This window comes from Cavia porcellus, unplaced genomic scaffold (assembly GCF_034190915.1).
Source record: "Cavia porcellus strain 051 isolate PalLab524CR breed Dunkin Hartley unplaced genomic scaffold, mCavPor4.1 scaffold_22, whole genome shotgun sequence".
In the NCBI taxonomy this organism is placed as follows: Eukaryota; Metazoa; Chordata; class Mammalia; order Rodentia; family Caviidae; genus Cavia; species Cavia porcellus.
Genome location: NW_026947505.1, coordinates 36,180,452 through 36,199,585, shown reverse-complemented (window position 1 = coordinate 36,199,585; position 19,134 = coordinate 36,180,452). Strand labels below are relative to the sequence as shown.

At 40.1% G+C, this 19,134-nt stretch overlaps 2 protein-coding genes across 2 annotated transcripts in view; both read right to left on the bottom strand.

The window, feature by feature from the left end:
• The window catches only part of Rnaset2 (ribonuclease T2), a 29,457-nt gene extending 29,100 nt beyond the window's left edge, over window positions 1-357 (bottom strand). The window contains exon 1 of the mRNA XM_003466355.5: window positions 138-357. Coding sequence (XP_003466403.2) covers window positions 138-220 — 83 coding nt within the window. The 5' untranslated portion in view covers window positions 221-357. The remainder of the gene's footprint in view (window positions 1-137) is intronic.
• Window positions 1-19,134, bottom strand: part of Mpc1 (mitochondrial pyruvate carrier 1) — a 506,120-nt gene that overhangs the window by 482,789 nt on the left and 4,197 nt on the right. The window lies entirely within an intron of this gene.

Below are 19,134 nucleotides of genomic sequence, written 5' to 3'. Positions count from 1 at the left end.
GCGTGCTCCCTTCTACTGAAGGGCAGCGGCCCTAACCTGGGGGCCTCTGGAGCGCCGGGAAAAGAGGAAGCCGGCGTCCCCGCCGGCCATTCCCAAGTCCCGCAGGCACGGGGCCGCCTTTCTCCCCGCTCGCTCACCTCCAAGGCCGGCCCGCGCCGCTCAGGCAGCACAGCGCCAGGGCCCAGACCAGAAGTGCTCCGCGCACGGCCCGGGGCGCCATGAGCCTCTCACACTGCGTCCCGACCCACCACCCGGAGCACGGTGCGGCCCGCAGCCAGCAACCCTGTGGCGCCGGGGCCGCCGAGCTTCACCCAAGTCCCCGGCACTCCGCTTCCTGACCCCCGCGGACCGACACGCCCCCTACCCGGGACGCCTCGCCTGCTCGTCCTAAACAGACACGCCCCCAGACAAACCCTTGGCCAATCCCGGCCCGATCAAGAGGTCTCTGTCACGCCCCCAGCCTCTGGGTAGAGGCGGGCCGGCGCCACGCCCCCGGCGTGCGGGACTACAAGTCCCTTTGCCTCTCCTTCACCCCCGCCGCCTTCCCAGGCGGACCTCCCCCTAGGCGCACTTTGGAGAAACTAGGCTGAGGCCTAAGTAGCGTCCGAAAGTCGGTCGCCTCCTCGCCTCCACCCACGGGGACTCTGAGTGAGCCGGGCGTGAAGCCCGAGGCCACCAGCGGCACCACCTTCTTCAGTAAACCTGTGGCTCCTGGCGGGCCGCCATAGCAACCCCTTCCCATGTGCTGATCAAACTGCCCTCTGCCCTCAGGCCTCACCCAGGGACACTAGAGCCCAGCGCCATGCAAAACAGCGCTTGGTGTACCTGCAGCCTGATCACCTTGGCCCTCTGCTCATGGCCAAGACTGTGCGGGGACCTGATTGGGTTCCACCCTAAAGACTTAGATCCCCTGAAACCAATCTCACAGCGCTGCACCCAGGGACCCAGCAGATACTGGGGTGTGAGCGGACCTGCCGTGAAAGTATGTTCATCCCCATGGACTGTACAGAGGGGTCCACAGAGATCCTGGCTTCCTCCCCAGCCCTTCCTTCTTGCGCTTCCACCCAGGGTCACCCCTCTTTGCTGAAGCACTGAGCTCAAACCTGGACCCCTGACTCACCTACACCAGGTTGGTGGACAGTCACAGGTGTGTTTGTTAATAAAACTGATTTTCTTGTGGTCGTCTGTGTAAATAAGGTGGGCTCATAACACGCTCTGCTAGAGGCCTGGGCGTTGCCCAGATAACACATTCTACTGCTCAAAATGGTAACATGATTATTGCTTTAATATATCTTTCTATGCAGACTGCACAGTGAGGCCCATGTCAGTTTTGCACTCCCTGAGACCTGACCCAAGCCCTGTGGATAGCATCCAGTAGATGCTAAATAAACGTCATCTGTGCAGTGGACATGGCATGTGCTGACCTGTCCTCTTCTGCTCCACCATGACCCCGCTCCTATTTCCTCTGCTTCTTTTAATTCCTTTCTCTGTAACAAGGGCACTACTGTAATAATGAGAGGGAACAGTGACAAGGCCTCCAAATCTCAAGGGCTTGGCACAAAGGATTTCTATATAGGGAGGAGAAAAGGCAGCAAACAGTTGGATTAGATTGTGGATTTATCAGAAAGCAAGTCAGGGAAGCTTGACCTAAGGCCAGGTTTGGGTTACAAGCTATCCTTCACTGGGCACCATGAACACATCCGTGAAAACCATAAGTTAATCCTGTCCTGATAAGACAAAGAATGGAGGGTCAGTGTCCTGCTTGTCCTGAGTAGGCCTCCTTGATGTGCAGCTGGATTGTGTAGGGAAAGAGCATGCCTCAAACCAAGTCATTTTCCAGAGCCCAAAATGAGGGAATTTTTAAAAAGTTGTCTTTTGATTGCTTAATTACATAGTGAACAGTTCTGGTTTTTTGTTGTTTGTTTGTTCGCTTTGTTTTGCAGTGCTGGGCATGGGCCCCAGAGACTTGTGTGTGCTCCACCAATAAGTTATGTTTCCAGGCCTGGAGGTTAATCTTGATTGTCAACTTTATTGATACTTGATAAATGTCTGGAAAATTAGTAAAGCACATTCCAGGTATGTCTAGCTGAGTCGTGAGCATGATTGAGGTCTGTATCTGGTCCCTGCTGGCCCTTTCCTCTCTGGCACTTCTTCTTCTGTGTTCTGTTTCTCAGATGCCGTGAGTTGAGCAACTGCTGTGCCATGCACTTCTGCCATGATGTTTTTGCCTTGAGGCAGGTGATCATGGACTTAAATCTTTGAAATTATGACCCCAAATAAATCTCCCCTCCGTTAAGCGGTTTATGTCAAGTATTTAGTAACAGCAATGATAAACCGACACAGGCTTAAATAAAATTCACTGTTGTCACCCCCATTCTGAAGGAGCCACCAAGTTACTTCTTGTTCAAAGGCCTCATTTACTGACACTATAGCTGTCTTTATCTGTTAGAGTTTAGATTTAGAATGTATCCCAAAAATCTCATGTATTCAGGCATGGTTGGTTCATGAGAATACTATATTCATCAGTGGATTCATAGCTAAATGTACTGTGAGGAGGTAGGGCCTGTTAGTAACAGGTGTGTCACTAAGAAATGTGACTTTGAAGGGTATGTCTCTCTCCCTGGCTCCTACACTAGGCACTTCCACCAGATCATTTCTACCTTGGAACCAACCAACCATGAACTGACTACTCTGAAACCATGAACCATAATAAACTTCCCCTTTAAGCTTCTCCTGTTGAATGGTTTGCCCCAGCAATGGGAAAGTGACTAATATACCATCATCTGAGAGTTTCCTGCCATCTTTTCACATAATTGCTCCTCCCTTCCAGCAAGTACATTGACTGTGAAGCAAATTCTTTACAAATTCTCTCACAAGGGCCCTTGCACCTCATCTTGTATTCATAATTTTCAATTTCTGTTTCGAAAAAGGAGTGTCTGAATGTACAAAACTTCTACCTCCAAAACTTGGATGTGAATCATAAATATCCATCCATACTATCCACAGAAAAATCCTAAAGAGAGCCGTGTGCAGAATGCACAGTTTATAAATATTTTTGTAACAAAGAAGAAAGAAAGGAAGGGAAAGAGGCAGCTGAGGAAGAAGCTGGAGGCTGGCCAGCTTTCACAGGAACAAAGGCACTGGGGAGGTGGGCAGGGACTGGGTGATGATTTTATTGGCCCCCACAAAACATTGTAAGAGGTACTAATTATGAAGCTTAAGAGATTGAGTTAGAAAGCACTGTAGCATGTCTTTGGAGTGGAGCAGGGAACAAGGTTCCACCGCCATTCTCATGAACAAATGTCTTTCAACCAATGGTGGGGATACTTTCATAACACCATCTCCTCTTGGTTCTAGCTCCTGGGTTCTTGTTCCCTTATCAGTGTTTGCCAGACAATGCTGCAGTAGCCAACAACTCTGAATCTCGGTGGCTAACTGCAGCACTAGAAGCTCATACTGTGTTCGTATTTCTTGCTGCCCATGGCTCAGTGCAGCTGTGGCCCTGGTCTTCTGCTCCATGAACACAGGCTGAAAAATAGCCCATTCCCATGGTGGAGCAATAGGAGAACCACCCTGTGGCTCTAAACACATCGGTTCTGATGTTTAGTCTTTCAGTGAGATCCTTTTGGCCAAAACTGAAAAGGTAACCTCTGATATCAGAGGAGTAGAAATAAGCCTTTGATGCAGCTATGTAGGGACTAGCAGCAACAGATACAAAGTTTACTACAGGGCTGGGGATTTAGCTCAGCGGCATAAGCGCCTGCCTTGCAAGCAGGCAGTCGTGAGTTTGATCCCTGGTACCGATAAAAACAAAAAAAAAAAAGACAAAAAAAAAAAAAAAAAAAAAAAAAAACAAAGTTTACTACAACTGAGGAAGTAGAAAGAGGAAGTTTTAAGAAATCAGTGAAAAAAATGAAGACTAGGAAGTAGACATAAATTACTGTATATTACAAAGGAAGACATTTCCAGGCTGGCACCCCAGTCCAAGCAGCCCTGTGCTTCCTAAAAGGACAGTGAAGCTGATTAGAGTGACCAGAAGCACAGGAGAGGCACAAACCTGACAAGAGTGTCATGTGTGAGAATAGTATATGGTGGTTGGAGTTTGTCAGATGACAGCTAAGAAATAGCTACACTCCACTGCAGAACAATGAATACATCAGACCTTGGAGTGCAAAGTTTTAAACCCTAAGTACTTGGTATCTGTACCCCCAGCAATTGGAGGAATGGTGGCCAGCCAAGCCAAAGGGAGCTTGCCAACTGGATTTCAAGGATATGTAGAGGAGTATAGCCAGAATGCTTGCCCTGGGCCCGGCATAGGCTCAAAGGAAGCAAGACAAAGGATAAGCACACAGTGTTCCTTTCCTGAGGACCAAGCACGGAGACCCAGTGTAGAATGTAGACTTTTTAGCTCCTCAGAAGCCTGGACCCACTCCACTTAAGAGCAGGTCTGGCTTTTGCTCACATTCTTCCACTGACAAGCTGCATGACCTGTTCAAGTTAACCTGTATAGAAAGGCAGGTTATTTCATTATTTCCTTATTTGTCTAACAGGCAATCAATATGCTTCCTATGCATGGTGATTAAAAGAATGTCAGCAATGGTTTCAGGAGCCAGCCACATGGCTTTCATCTATTATGATAGAGGCTGGGGAGCTTCACAAGGAGGGAAGGAAAACAGGGCTTTCTGGAGGGCTCTGCCTTGGATTTGATTTTAGACCTGAATGTCAGAGGGCATAAGAAGAGACACGTGGTCCCCTCTTTATTACCTCCATTTAGGATTCTCACATTTTTAATAGCTTTGTCTATTTTTTAGGTGATTTCACCATAAAAACTCCTTTGTAGACAAAATTACTTAGCTATAGAGCAAAACCTGTTTGTGATTGTTCTGCTCCTGTCCTTTCTCTTCTTCTCATATCAGTATTTCTGGCCTTACCATGTTAGGCTGGCATCATAGTACATATTTGGCAAAATTGTTTCATTCTGAACTCTGGCTGTGACAGTATGAAAAAAAAATAGAAAAGAAATGGAAAAGACCAGTCAGGTGTTTCTCACAGTGTAATTATTTACTTGAAGTTGTCACTTAAATAACTGGAATCATAAGGAAGAAACTTTTTGGAACAAACAAGTATACAGTAAATCAAAGAGCATAATATTCTGAAAGTTAAAAGAATACAATATCATTCTTCATTGTAAAGTTTTGTGTCTTAGGGTCAAGAAGCCATCACCAAAGTTTCATCCTAAAAACATATACTCTGGGGGCTGGGGATTTAGCTCAGAGGCATAAGTGCCTGCCTTGCAAGCAGGCAGTTGTGAGTTCGATCCCCGGTACCGAAAAAGACAAAAAAAAAAACCAAAAAAACAAAACAAAAAAAACCCCCATGTACTCTGTAATATTTCTGATCTTGTTGTAGAAGGATATTTACTCTGAAAAAGGAAAAGAAAAAAACCACAAGCTTACTCATACACATGCACACGTGTGCAGACACCCGCCACACTCCTCTGCACTCCTACACAACAGGCATTAGGAAATGTTGTTTATTTGATCTATTTTTTTTAAAGTATCTATCTTAAGAAAAATGAACAGGCTACTATAGACTCCTAAGAGTTTGTCATATAACAGCTTTTTTCCTTTAAATATGCATTCCTGCGTTAAAAATAATAGTTTAATATATATTAACTTAATATAATGTGTGGTCTCTAAATGTTTCTAGACTAATAGCTTTAAGTATATAAATAACTAATCCCCAAACATACTTGGAAGAATACTTGTTTTAAGCCAGCCATCAAATGATCCTAAAGCTGTTATTTGCTGACATGTACAATCTTAGATTATTCCCCTCTGGGCTTTTGTCTCTTCATCAGGAAACAGGAAGCTTCAGGATGTGCTTGAGAGTATGGGGAGAGACCCTGGCACACTGCACCCCACACTCACACACCTTGTGGTGTTTCCTCTGAGTGTGACAGCTCGTGGACCACACATGTTTCACAGGAGGCTGCATTGCAAAGGAAAGATTTGTTCACTTTAAATACAAGCCTACAATTGTAACTGCTTTCTCTGTAAGTCAACTTAAGAAAGAAAGAAAGAAAGAAAGAAAGAAAGAAAGAAAGAAAGAAAGAAAGAAAGAAAGAAAGAGAAAGAAAGAAAGAGCAGGAAAGAAAGAAGGAAAGAAAGAAAGGATATTGAAATAAGCGTAAATGTCTTCCTTCTCCCATGATGGAGAAATGTAGCGCCTCCTGCTGGCGGTGTACCGGTCTCGGCTCACTCTTACACCCCATCCTCTTTTTCTCAGAGCCTGGCCCTTCTCACAACTCATCATCTTTCCAGTGTTTCTCTTCCCAGATGATTGTACAATGGAATGCTACTGTAAGCTTCTCCGTTCTTCTTGAAACATTTCAGGAAGGATATACCAAAACCTAACTAAAATGTCCCAGCATTTTGTATTTTCCAAACATGCCACATCATTCTTTTACAGCCCTATATGTTCTTCTAGAACTTTGCCACTGCTATATCAAGACAACAGGCTCTTCCTCATCCTGTTATGAACTGGGACAAGGTTTTTGGCTGTCTGAATTGAGATCACAGCACAGGGATGCTGTGTTGTTTGCAAGGAGGGGATCATATGCCTTAATGGGATTCCATGTTAGAGTGCTCACACAGAGAAAACCAATACAAACAGAAGCTAGTGTATGTGTACAAGAGGCCATGGGACAAAGCTACTAAGAGGAACTGAGCCAGCACAAGCTGTTTAAGCATAATTCTAGCAGTTACTCTTTGATTTCTAGCAGCTACTCTTTGATGCCTTCAATATGGTTTATTCCATCTGGAACTCAAGTCAAAGTCTAATTCCCATTACAAGGTACCAAGAGCCTAGAAATTGATTTGGGCCATGAAGTTTAGAGGTGAGATCTTTGGAGGCAATTGAGATAACATAAAGTCATCAGCGGTGCCCTCGTTATTGAATACTGTGACTTTAGAAAGAAGAGGAAAGAGAAGAGAGAGAGAGAGAGAGAGAGAGAGAGAGAGAGAGAGAGAGAAAGAGAGAGAGAACACATACGAACATGTGATACCCTGAACCACCATGTTCTTAGGACAAGGAATGTGGTCTCTAAACATACATATTCACTAACAGGAAGCAGGGCCAAAAGTGGAGGAAACAGACAACACGTGTGTGTTACAGGGTCATAGAAGAGAGTTGGGAGCTCCTAAACATTGTAGGATCTCATGGAACAGACTGGAAGCTTACTTGAAAGTGCTCCTAATGGCAAATAGAAATTTTTTCAAGCACTGGGGATTGAACTCAGGGCCTTTGCACTGAGCTACATTCCTGACAGTATTTGTTTATTTATTTTTCTGAGAGGGTCTCAGTCAGCCACTAAATTGCCCAAACCAGGCTCAAATTTTCTGTCCCCCTTTATCAGCTCTCCATCATGTTGGGATTACAGCCATGTACCATTCCTTCTAGCCAAGAATGGAATAATTTTTGAGCATCAAAAAAATATTAACTACAATGGGTTTGAAAGATACCAAATATGCTAAAATATATCAATACATAATAAATCAAAAAAGAAAATTCTCACTGGTCACCTTTAGAGAACGTATAGAAGCCAACTCAGTATTCTGAGCACTAGAAAACAGTAAGAATCCTTCAATTATTCCTCATTCTCTGTTAACTACACCTCTGGTTAATCAGAAGCCACTGACCAATGTTACACTTTGGTCTAGATATAAAGGGTTTTTTTTGTACTGGGAATTGAATTCACAATCTTATGCTTGCCAGGTTGGCACCATGCCACTGAGCTATATCCTTGATCTCACCCTAGCCTAATGCAAAGAAATAAACAGCACTGTAACAAAGAGTCTTTGCTGGTCTCGCATTTCTGTGCATTTTGCTTTTCAGTTGTTTGAAGTTATAGCTTCAGGTTTTCTTTTTAGCTTTTATCTTTTGTCATTTGAAAATACGCCTTTTTGTACCATAATAATTTTAGCCTCAATGTCCACATCACTAAATATACATATTGCTACTGCTGCCTCGTTTTGTGAGCAGAGATTCTGATTCTTTCTAGTGTAATTTAGTATCTAATCCTCAGGTCTGAAAGATGTTTATTGATTACATTGGTGATTGTTTCTGACCTTGTTTAATAGAGCTAGGAAATAATTTTACTCATTTGGCTGGTTTTGTTTGTTTTAAAGAAAATGTATCACGGGTTCAGAGTGACATTTATAAATCAAATTTAGATGAAAAGCTTTTTTCCAGATTTTTACATATCTTTCCATTTCCCTTTTATCTCTTGCAAGCATTTGGCCATGGATGAAAAGGAGATTCTATTTTGTCTAAATGCTACCTCTCTCTTTCAAAATACAGCTAGTGGTTAAAAGTAATTTTCTCTTTTATTTGGGGCAGACTCTGGTTTGGGGAGCAGGTTAAACTACAAAATAGTCTACCTGGACCAGTTGAGGTGACAACTCACAACTTGTCTTCACTAGTTTAAAGTAAAACAAGACCCATCATAACTTGCTTTCATTAATGTTTCAAGAAGCCTGCGTGGGGGGAGTCTCTTGGTACATCATTAACAATAACCTTGGTGCAGGTCTGCTAAGACATCAAACAGGAGGATGGAAAAGGGTGTAAAAGTGGGTGCTGGGAAGGAGAACTTGCACACTGGGCAAGTGCAAGACCACGATCTGGACATACGCCAATGTGTGGTCCGCACAACTGGGCTGGGAGCACAAAAACCCTGCCTCCTGTCAACCTCTGACTGTCCCATCTACAGCACTAATCTCACTCAGGTCTCTGCAGGGGATGTTGCTCCTGCTGCTCTTTATCGTGTTTGCCAAGATACAACTCATCTTTCCTCTTCTTGAAACCCAACCCTACAGCCACCCCCAGCCTCCTCCTCAGCCACACTCTGAATTTCTCTGAAAGTCTAAAACCATTGAAATTGTATTCTCATATATTGATTTAGCACACTTTTCAACAAAATATAAATGCTCCAGGACAGAACTGTGACATCATCCGCCCATACTACCATGATGCTGTGGCTGGCAGAGGCAGTGTACTTGACAACTTTACTGTTTTAGTCTTCCTTTATCCACTCAGCAAAAGCAGTTTCTACATATGCCTTCCTCAGTCTGCTTTAAAAAATCAACTTATATAGTAATTTCTGGGTGAAAACACATTTTATTCTCACTGTTTTTCTTAGCTTTCTGACAATCTTGTGTCTTCACAAAACAGGTATTTATGCCTGTTCCCCAGGACAGGAAAATGAAGCCTTTAGAAGCTCTCAGTATGTATTATAGGAGACCCCACTGAAAGTTGGTGAGGGCTAAGGTTTATGTTTAAAACATCATGCACTCATAGGTGGGGCTTTAGGGAGGTGACTGGGTCACAGGTGTGTGATATAGATCACTATTACTCCACTGATGGGTTTATAGGGAGTGGGACGTTGGGATGAGAAGCAATAGGTCACTGTGGGTGTGGCCTGGATGAGTACATATCCGTCTCCCTTGATCATTCTCTGCTTCCTGCCTGCCAGGCCATGAACAGTTTCTCCCTTGCCAAAAGTCTCTGTCATACTGCCCTGCTATGGGACCAGCTGACTATGGACTGAAACCTCTACAGACTGTCAGCCAAGATATTTCTCTCCTCATTTAATGTGTATATATTAGATATTTTGTTCCAGCAGTGAGAAAGTAACTAAGACAGTGAGCCAAGAACACAGCCCAGGCCATAATTCCTTAACAATGGTTCTTCTCCCATGACACAGTAGTTCTAGAAAACATTAAGAAATGATACCTAAGCTCCTATTCACTGCAGACAAAATGGAGCCATGCTGTTGGCTCTTGACCAACTCTGTACCTGTGGATTCCATAACCAGCTGTGGCCACCTGTCAACTCTGAGCCAGCTGTGTATTATGTTTCCCCTTGAGGGAAGGAGAGGCATGGACTAACCAACCAACTTGATCTTGGATGAGACCAACACCCTGGGAGAGAAGGTAAACCCAGAGGGGCAGCAGACCCAGAGGGAAAGTATGGACCTGGGTGGCAGCTTCAAGGATTCCCGTGTTACCCTCCAGTCTTCCCAGTATGACTCACTGAGAGATAGCTATGGCAGATCGTGTTGAGGGTGCAAAGGTTACATAGAGACTCTCTGAGAAGGTTAAGTTCAGCACAGAAAGAACACAGGCTCTGCCCTCCACAGTGAAAAACGAGGCCTGGCGGGTGTTCATACTAAGTCCAACAGTCTGTTTGAACTCCTATTCCACAGCCTACATCCAGCAGAGACCAGAGTCTGATTGCTTTTCCAACATGATGAGTACCACAACTAGGGGTGAACACACGGAGGGGCCTCTGGAGAAGGGAGAGCACCTAACAAACCCACAGACCCCACAGCTAGATGGAGAAAATTATTGGAGTCCAAGATTGCAGATTCTGGAAAGAAACCACTCAGTCAAAAGCACAGAGGAATTCTTTTATACTTAATCTTTAAAAAAAATTTTAATATTAATTTCCTTCATTTGGGGGGACTTTTTTTTCTCTCTCTTTTTCTTTTTCTCTTGTTTCTTTGTTTCTTATATTTTGCTATTTTTATTTTTTCCTAATTTTTAAAAACGGGACTATTTTTTAACACTAAAACTTCATTTTAGTAGGATCTCTATCTCATTTTTCTCCCCTCTTCCTTAGATTCCATTACATAATTTTTCAAATTTTTGCTTTTTCATTTTTCAGTTCCTCACCCCCTCTATTTTTACTAGTACAGACTTTTTTTCTTTTCTTTTTTTTTTTTTTAAGACAGGATCTTTCTGTGCAGTTCAGGCTGGCCTGTAATTCATGGTGATCCTTCTGCCTCGGTCTTCTGCATGCTGGGATTATGGGTGTGTACCATTATACTCAGCTACAGTGTAACTAATAAGCTTTATGAATCTTTAGATATCTAGGTAATTCTGTGCTATTATTGTTGAATATTCTTCTATCTGCTAATGGCAGCAAATTTTTTCCATTTTATAAATATTTACTGTAGGTCAATATTTGGTTTATTTTAGTGCTCATGTTATAATTATAGATCTCTTTTAAGGTTAAGGTTAAGGGTTAAGGGTGTTATATTACTGGCTTATATGATATACCAATACTTACTTTCTCTTTAATTCTATTTGTTGTTGATTTTATTACTACAGCCAAGGTAAAATAGTCATTGCTATTGGTTTTCTTGGATGCCCACATCTGGATTGCCTTTCTGTCAGTAACAGTCCTGTAGTCCATTACCATAGATCTGGGCACTGGGCCAAATATGCTGAGGCCTCCCCCCCCAAATAAATGAATGGGGCTGGATACTGGGACAGAGACAAAGTCCAGTAGCTAGCCATGCCAAGATGGTATTGTGGAAAACAGACATTAACTAAAGACTTTCCATACTAGTAACAATGCTATCCACTATAATTCAATTGCAAGCACATAAAACAAAGAAACAAAAAATGTATAAAAATATGAATAAAATGCCTCAAAAACTACCAACTCCTCCAAAGTAGATCCATTTGGCCCTTAAGGGGAGAAACTCAAAAGCCACATAGTTGAATTATTTGAAAGAATAACAGGTGAGATAAAACAGATCAGTAATGTGCTTGGGCCAGGCAGGGTAGCACATGCTTGTAATCGCAGCACTCAGGAGGCTGAGGCAAAAGGGTTGCCACAAGTTTGAGGCTAGCCCAAGAGTTCAAGATCAGCCTGGGTTACATATTGAGACTGTCTCAAAAAACAATAAAATAAAATAAGGCAGTTGGCAAGCTCAAAGAATATAAAAATAAACAGATAATGGACCTAATAAAGACAAAGATCAACATGTCTACAAAAGACATTAATAAAAAGGTAGATGAGCTAAATAAAATAATGCAAAACATGAATAACAAACATAGAAAAGAAATAGAGTCCATAGAAAGACTCCAAAAAGAAATTTGGGAGATAGATATTCAGGAGATTAAATATTCTATTGAAAGTAGGGACCAATATGAGAACAGTGTCAGAACTATACCTAGATATTGTTAATAATAGATTATTGAGAGACACTAAAATCAAGAGAATTTGAAAAATAATCCAACAGCTGCTAGATGACTCAAGGACTAATTTAAGATTAATTGCAAATGAAAAATAAGAACATAGCACAAAAATAATAAAAACCTGTTTACTGAAATAATAGCAAAAAGCTTTCCAAATATAGGAAAATAATTTATCATATAGATAAGCATATAGCCATGATCAGAAAAGAACCTCTTCATAATACATCATAGTAAAAATCCCAGAGGTCCAACACAAGAACAGAATCTTAAAAGTCATTAGAGAGAGGGCAAGGTGTTTCGCTCAGCAGCCTAAGCGCCTGCCTAGCAAGCATAAGGTCGTGAGTTCAATCCCTGGCACTAAAAATAAAAGTCATTAGAGAAAAGTAACAAGTTACTTATAAAGATAAACCATTAGAATTATAGCAGACTTCTCAACACAAATCTTAAACGCTAGGACAGTTTGCAGTGATGTGTTACAAGCTCTACAAGAAAACAATTTCCAAGCCAGGATCATATGGCCTCCAAAACTATCATTCAAAATTGATAGAGCTATTTTCATGATAAAAATGTTGATGATCACAAAACCAGCACCACAAAAAATTGTCAAGGACATCCCAGAAAGAGAAAATGAAGCTAAAAATTACAAAAGGTGTACTGGAATAAATACATAGGTAGGGTGAGCAGTTAAGTAGAAGGGAAAGAAATGAGTAAGCTACACAGAAATAATGTGATGAAAGAAATAACACATATCAGTGATAATTGTCAGCATGAATGGTCTCAATTTCTAGTCGAAAGACCTAGATTGGGAGAATGGATCAAGAAACAAAGTCCAACTGTGTGCTACATTCAAGAAACACATTTAATGCAAAAAGAAATTCAGACTAAAAATCAAAGGATAGGAAATAATATTTGATACAATAGGACTCCCCTGCCCAAGAAAACAGGTGTAGCTTTTCTATATTCAGACAAATTGGACATTAAATAACTGATCAAAGACACAAAAGTCACTACATACTGATTAAGGAAAAAACTCAGCAGGAAATGATAACAGTTACTAACATATATACACACAATGGTATACTCAATCTCATTAAAATAGTACTACTGGACTTTATACAAGATCAGATAAATATAAGCACAATAATACTAGGAAATTTCAATATCCTGCTGTCAAAAATGAATTAACTAGACAGAAAAAAAGAAGAAAAGAAATACTAGATTTGAGCAATGCCTTTGAACAAAAGGACTTGATAGATATCTATAGAGTGTTCCACTGAACAACAAAAGAATATATATTCATTTCAGCTACACATGAACCTTTTAAGCAAATATTCATACACTATCTGTAGGGAATGTTTGAGGCAGGCAGGGAAAAGTAAAGGTGTTAGTGAGGTTTCTGGCAAATCGCAGGAGTTAAACTCCTGCTAGAGAGAGCATTTAAGAGAAGCAGGGAAAATTGACCAGCAGCCTGGCTTTCTTCAGAACCAGGGCCCCGGTTTGCCTTACCATCTGCAGTAAAGTACAAAAGAGACAAAGTGGGAAAAGGGGCTCTATATAGAAAACTCGGTATATAAAATATATACTTACACTGGAATACTCACCCACCTGTATATAAATATATATACATTGTTATTAGCCTTTCACCATGTTAATGGATTAAAATGTACATGTATATTTTTACTAATTGCTTGCTAATTTATTTATTTTCTCTTTACTAATTGCTAACCTGGCTTTGACTGTCTGAATGTAAGGGCTCTGTTATATATCTGACAGATATCACCTTGACAAAACAAAGAAGACCAAAAGGAGCTTACACAAGAATTGGCACGTGGGCAATGAAAAGAGACAGTGGCTAAATCAGGGGCCTCAGAGCCTAAAATAGCTAATCCAGTTGTAATGACTCTCAAAGGGGAAAATCTTTCTTGCCATATAAAAACAAAGACCTTCAAGCTCTAGCTCCAGGCTCCCTAACTTACTCCAATAAGATAGTTGTCTATCTCTTCATTTCTCTCAGCTTTCCAATAAGTTGATTTTGTTTCTCCATCTAACCTTGTATCTCAGCTGGGTGTAGTGGCAGATGCCTATAATCCCAGGATTTGCGAAGCTGAGGCAGGAGAATTGCCACAGTTTCAAGGCTAGCCTGAGCTACATAGTGAGTTCAAGGGTAGCCCAGACTATACAAGACCCTATCTCTAAAAAACCCAATAAATAAATAAATAAATAAATAAACAAACAAATAAATAAATAAATAAATGTCTCTAATTTTTTATTGGTATAAAGTTTATGAACCCCAAGTAGATGAGATCTACTCTCACCAGACATAACACTAACCATTAAGCTATGTTTAAGTAATTGCAAAAAGTAGAAATTATCAATTGCATATTATCTGTTCATATAGCAGTGAAACTAAAAATGAATGAGAAGAGAAACCACAGAAATTATGCAAACACATGGAAATTTTAAAATATACTCTTAAATAATCAGTTGGTTACAGAAGAAATCAAAAAAGAAACAAGACAGTTACTAGAATTAAATAATAACGCCACTACAACATACCAAAACCTGTAGGAAACAATGAAATCAATCCCGAGAGGGAAGTTTATAACTGAATGGTCTACATAACAAAACCAGAGTGAGGCCAAGTTCACTGAAGGATTTACTTCAAGTTCATAGAAAATGAAGAACAGCCCAAACTCAAAGCTAGTACAGCTATAGAAATTAGAGGAAAGATCAGTGAAATTGATACTATTCCCAAAGTTGTTCCTAGAAGCTAGCATTATGTTACCCTTATTCCAAAACCAGAGTGATCCAAGCAAGAAAGAGAACTATAGTCCATTTCCTTCAGTGAATATAGATATAAGAATCCTCAACAAGATACTCACAAACAGAATGCAACAAATCTGTAAAAAGATCAAACATGAAAACCAAGCAGGACACGTCTCAGAAATTCAAGGATGGTTCAACATATGCAAATCAAGAAATGTAATCTATCACATAAACAAAAACAAGGACAAAAATTGTATGATCATCTCAGTAGATTGGGTAAAAGCCTTTGATAAAAATCGACATCCACCCATAATTAAACAATGAAGAAGGATAGGGATAGGAAGACCTTAACTCAGGCTCATAAAAGCCATTTGACAAGGTTATTGAAAGTTTTTGTACTAAAATCAGGAACAAAACAAGGACATCTACTATCACCACTTCTGTTCAACATAGTACTCAAAACACTAGCAAAAGCAATGGGACAAAGAAAAGGACTAAAAGGCTTGTGAAAAACTGCAGCCCTGACTTTTCTAGCAAAGGATATAAACAGAAGGGCCTTCATCCTAGACTCTAGTCCACCCTAGGCTGCCCTCCCCAACCTCTTATATTATAATTTTGAGAATACTTATTCACTTTAAATTCTGAAAACATAGCTGCAAATCAAAGATAGCTTATACATACCTTAAGACTTTCTGTTTCCCACACCCTATTGGCTCCCATTCTTCCCTCCCCTCTCAGCAATTCCTCAGATCTTCCCCTTGTGCCATTTAAACTAGTCAATTGGGATAGGCCGTAATCTTCAACCTGGCCAATGAGAAAAAGGTCAGTTGCTTCTCCTGCATTAGAGATAAAAGTGATAACTTCATTCTTGCATCCTCCCCCAGGAGTAAAAGTTTGCCTTGTCAAGACTTCTTGCCCTGCGTCTCAGTGCATTTTATTCCCGTACCTACAATTTGAGTCTAGGGGATTATTTCCAACAGGCAAATGTATAGTAAAGTAAGGAACCAAATTATCAATATTTGCAGGTGACATGATCCTCTACATAGACAACACAAAAATATCTACCAAGAAACTCTTAGAATTAATAACTAAATTTAGCAATGTAATAGAATACAAAATTAACACACAAAAATTGATAGTGTTCCCACACATCAATAGCAGCCTCACTAAGAAAGGTGATCCTCCTGCTTCAGCCTATCAGAGTACTGGGATCACAGGCATGCAACACTACTCTGTTAAACTTAAGCTCTCAAGCCAAAGCCCAAGAGGATATCCTCTTACCATGCTGATAAATTTTAGGACTTGCACAAAATGCAGACCGTGGTGAGAGGTTGGGAATCTCAAAATAAACAAAAACATTCAACCTACAGAGTAAACAGGGAGTTTCTTTTCTTTGACATTGGTCAAAACATCCCATTTTCTTGGTAAAAGAAAATGACCTTGGAGGAAGAAAATGATATTTCTTGAAAACCCATTTAATTCATTAAACCCATTTAATTAATTCATTATACACATTTAATATATTTAACCCCTTAATATAGCCTAAGCCTTAGTTCTGTGCAACTACTTTGAAAGTGTAATCTCTCTGTCACTCTATAAACCTATTACTCTGATTAAACCCTGCCTGTACTCTTTAAGACTGCCTACATGTCTTGTTTGAAATTTTTTCATGGAAGACACCAAGAACTGAGGTGTGTCACCAGCTGTTTGTAGTTTTAGCACCTGGCTTCTTCATGACAAAATATCTTTCCACTGTCATCCTGGAACATCATCTACTAAGGATTAGTTTATTCCTGGCAACATAAATTCTAAAACTTTTTGACCTTAGGATCTCTTATACTCTTAAAAATTATTGAGGGCTTCATATAACTTCTATTGAATGATACCTTATAAATTAAAACTGAGAACTTTAAGAACATTGAATTTGCACCAAAATACATATTTTAAAAGCATTTTCCAAAGCAAAACAATGCAACATTTTGAAATTCTCTGTAATGTATGTTTTGGTAGATGAAAGTTGGATTCTTATATTTGCTCTTGCATTCCATCAGTGCAGTATGTTATTTTGGTTAAAGATTACATGGAAAATTCAACATTACACAGATATGTAATTGAAAGGGGAAGAGTATTTTAAAAGACCTTTAGATATTAGATTACAATTCTAAAATTTTAGCTGCAATGTGGAAGTGTGAAAATACAACTCTTACTTTAGAATTCTTTACTCTATCTTGAATTTTGAATGAATATTTTACTAATGTGGGTTAGTCAGAATAAAGGCCCCAAACACGCCTGCGTCCTATTCTCCAGAATCCATGAATCTGTTCTTTACATGGCAAAAAGGACCTCACCAAATTTGATTATTAAGAAAGAGATGCCATGCGGAAGGAGCCAACCCATCAGTGTTGGTTTTGCAGATGGAAGAAAAGGTCTGTGAACTTGGGAAGGCAGCTGGTCTGGGAGATGGAAAGGCCACCTAGCAAACTCTCTAAAGAAGTCTTCAGAAAGGAGCTTAATACTTTTAGTCTACCAGACTGTGTCAGACTTTGAAATTTGAAACCGTATTTGAGCAGAGTCGTGTTGTTGTAAGCCACTGGGTTTTTGGTAATGTGTCACAGCATACAAAATTATTACACCATGTATGATTTTTGTTCCATCAAACACCAGCTATATGGCAATATGGACTCACAGAGATGGCAGCATCCCTATATTATAGTACTACCAGGATACTATCTTCACTAATACCAACACTGAGCAATTCAGAAAATCCTTTAGTATGGAAAAGCTTTTGAGCTCACAGTAATAGATACAAACTTTCCAAAATTCTAATTTTCTCTTGAAAATTCCAACTTTATCACCCACAACAGTTATTGTCACTTGTTTTCACTGAAATGGCAGACTAATTGCTTTTATTTTTTAAAAAATCTTCTAAATCCTTAAGCCTGAATAACCAACTCATCCATCAGTTATTTTTCCAAATAAAGATGGTACTGAGCTTGTAACTCAGCCACCTGAGTGTTTCCAGGGGAGACAACGTGGCATTTTTGTATGCAGTGAAGTTCTTGATACTTTTATTTCACAGAATATTGAAAATGTGTACATAAAGGTCAAGATTTATAAATTATATAGATTTATAAATTAATAATTTTTACATCCCCATAAAGGACCCTGGTATGTACAGTTGGTCTATCATTAGTGAGTAATGAAGCAGGCAATGACCTCTGCCACTAACTTAGTGCCCCACTTCATGCTGTTATACCCACCATCAGCCTAAATGTCAACTCTACCGAAGGACATGTTCAAATGATTACCAAACTAACTATGACTTTTTCTGACTAGTGCTCACCTTCAGTGCTCTGTAGGTCACCTTCACAGAAACTGCTACTTTAGGGAATGTGTCTTTCATTTGATTTAATATATATTCTTTATTATGGCTCAGGCCCCATGAATTTACATATTAACTTAGGCTTTTGTCATGGCAGAAAAAATTGTTTGCAAATAATTTATATCCTACAGAAAATATAACTCTAAATATTTTTATTTCTCTGTTGGGACATTAACCAGTTTCACAACTAGCAATCTCATTCCTCTTCTTTCTTCATAAAATAGTTTTTTGGGATATCTCTGAACTTACTTTAACATCTTGGTATTTTCCACATTAATGATCAAGTGTTTGACCTGCTCTTACTTTGTGTTTGTATCTAAATGACATTTAAAATTTCTTGAAAATTATAATTTGATAAAAGTTTCTATGAAATCTTCTGGGAATCATTGACGGTGATCCCCAAGAGAGGTTGAAGTCACTTGCTGGGGTCAGGAAAGTAAACTGATGCTAGATGGAGGGGTAAGGAGAAGCCCTCACTTAGAAAGATAAATCACCCTTAAGAGACCTCATTTAAAGTAGGGTAGTAGTCCATTACCTATGGAAGGAGGTACTGCTTGTTGGAAAGTTTTAAAATAACATGTGAATCTTGGGACTTTCACTGAGATAAATGTCAGGAGCATTTCCACTCATAATATGGGTGTTATAGAGGGGTAGTACTCCAGGACAAGCTGAGACCAAAAGTGGGCCACACAATAACTGAACTGAGTAGTGGATATGAGGGGCTGTCTCTATGGCCATTTTGAAATAAAATCACAGATTATTTTACTTCATTTCAGGAAGAGATGAAGTTTATATCCCATGCTCATGCAAATGGTTAAACTGAGACTGTTTGAGTCAATACATCTTGTCAGAAGTGACCTTCTGGAACTCTGAGCAAAAATACTTAGCCACGGAGCCTTTGGAAGGGATCCTGATCCTGACAGATAGAAGGAAGCCCAG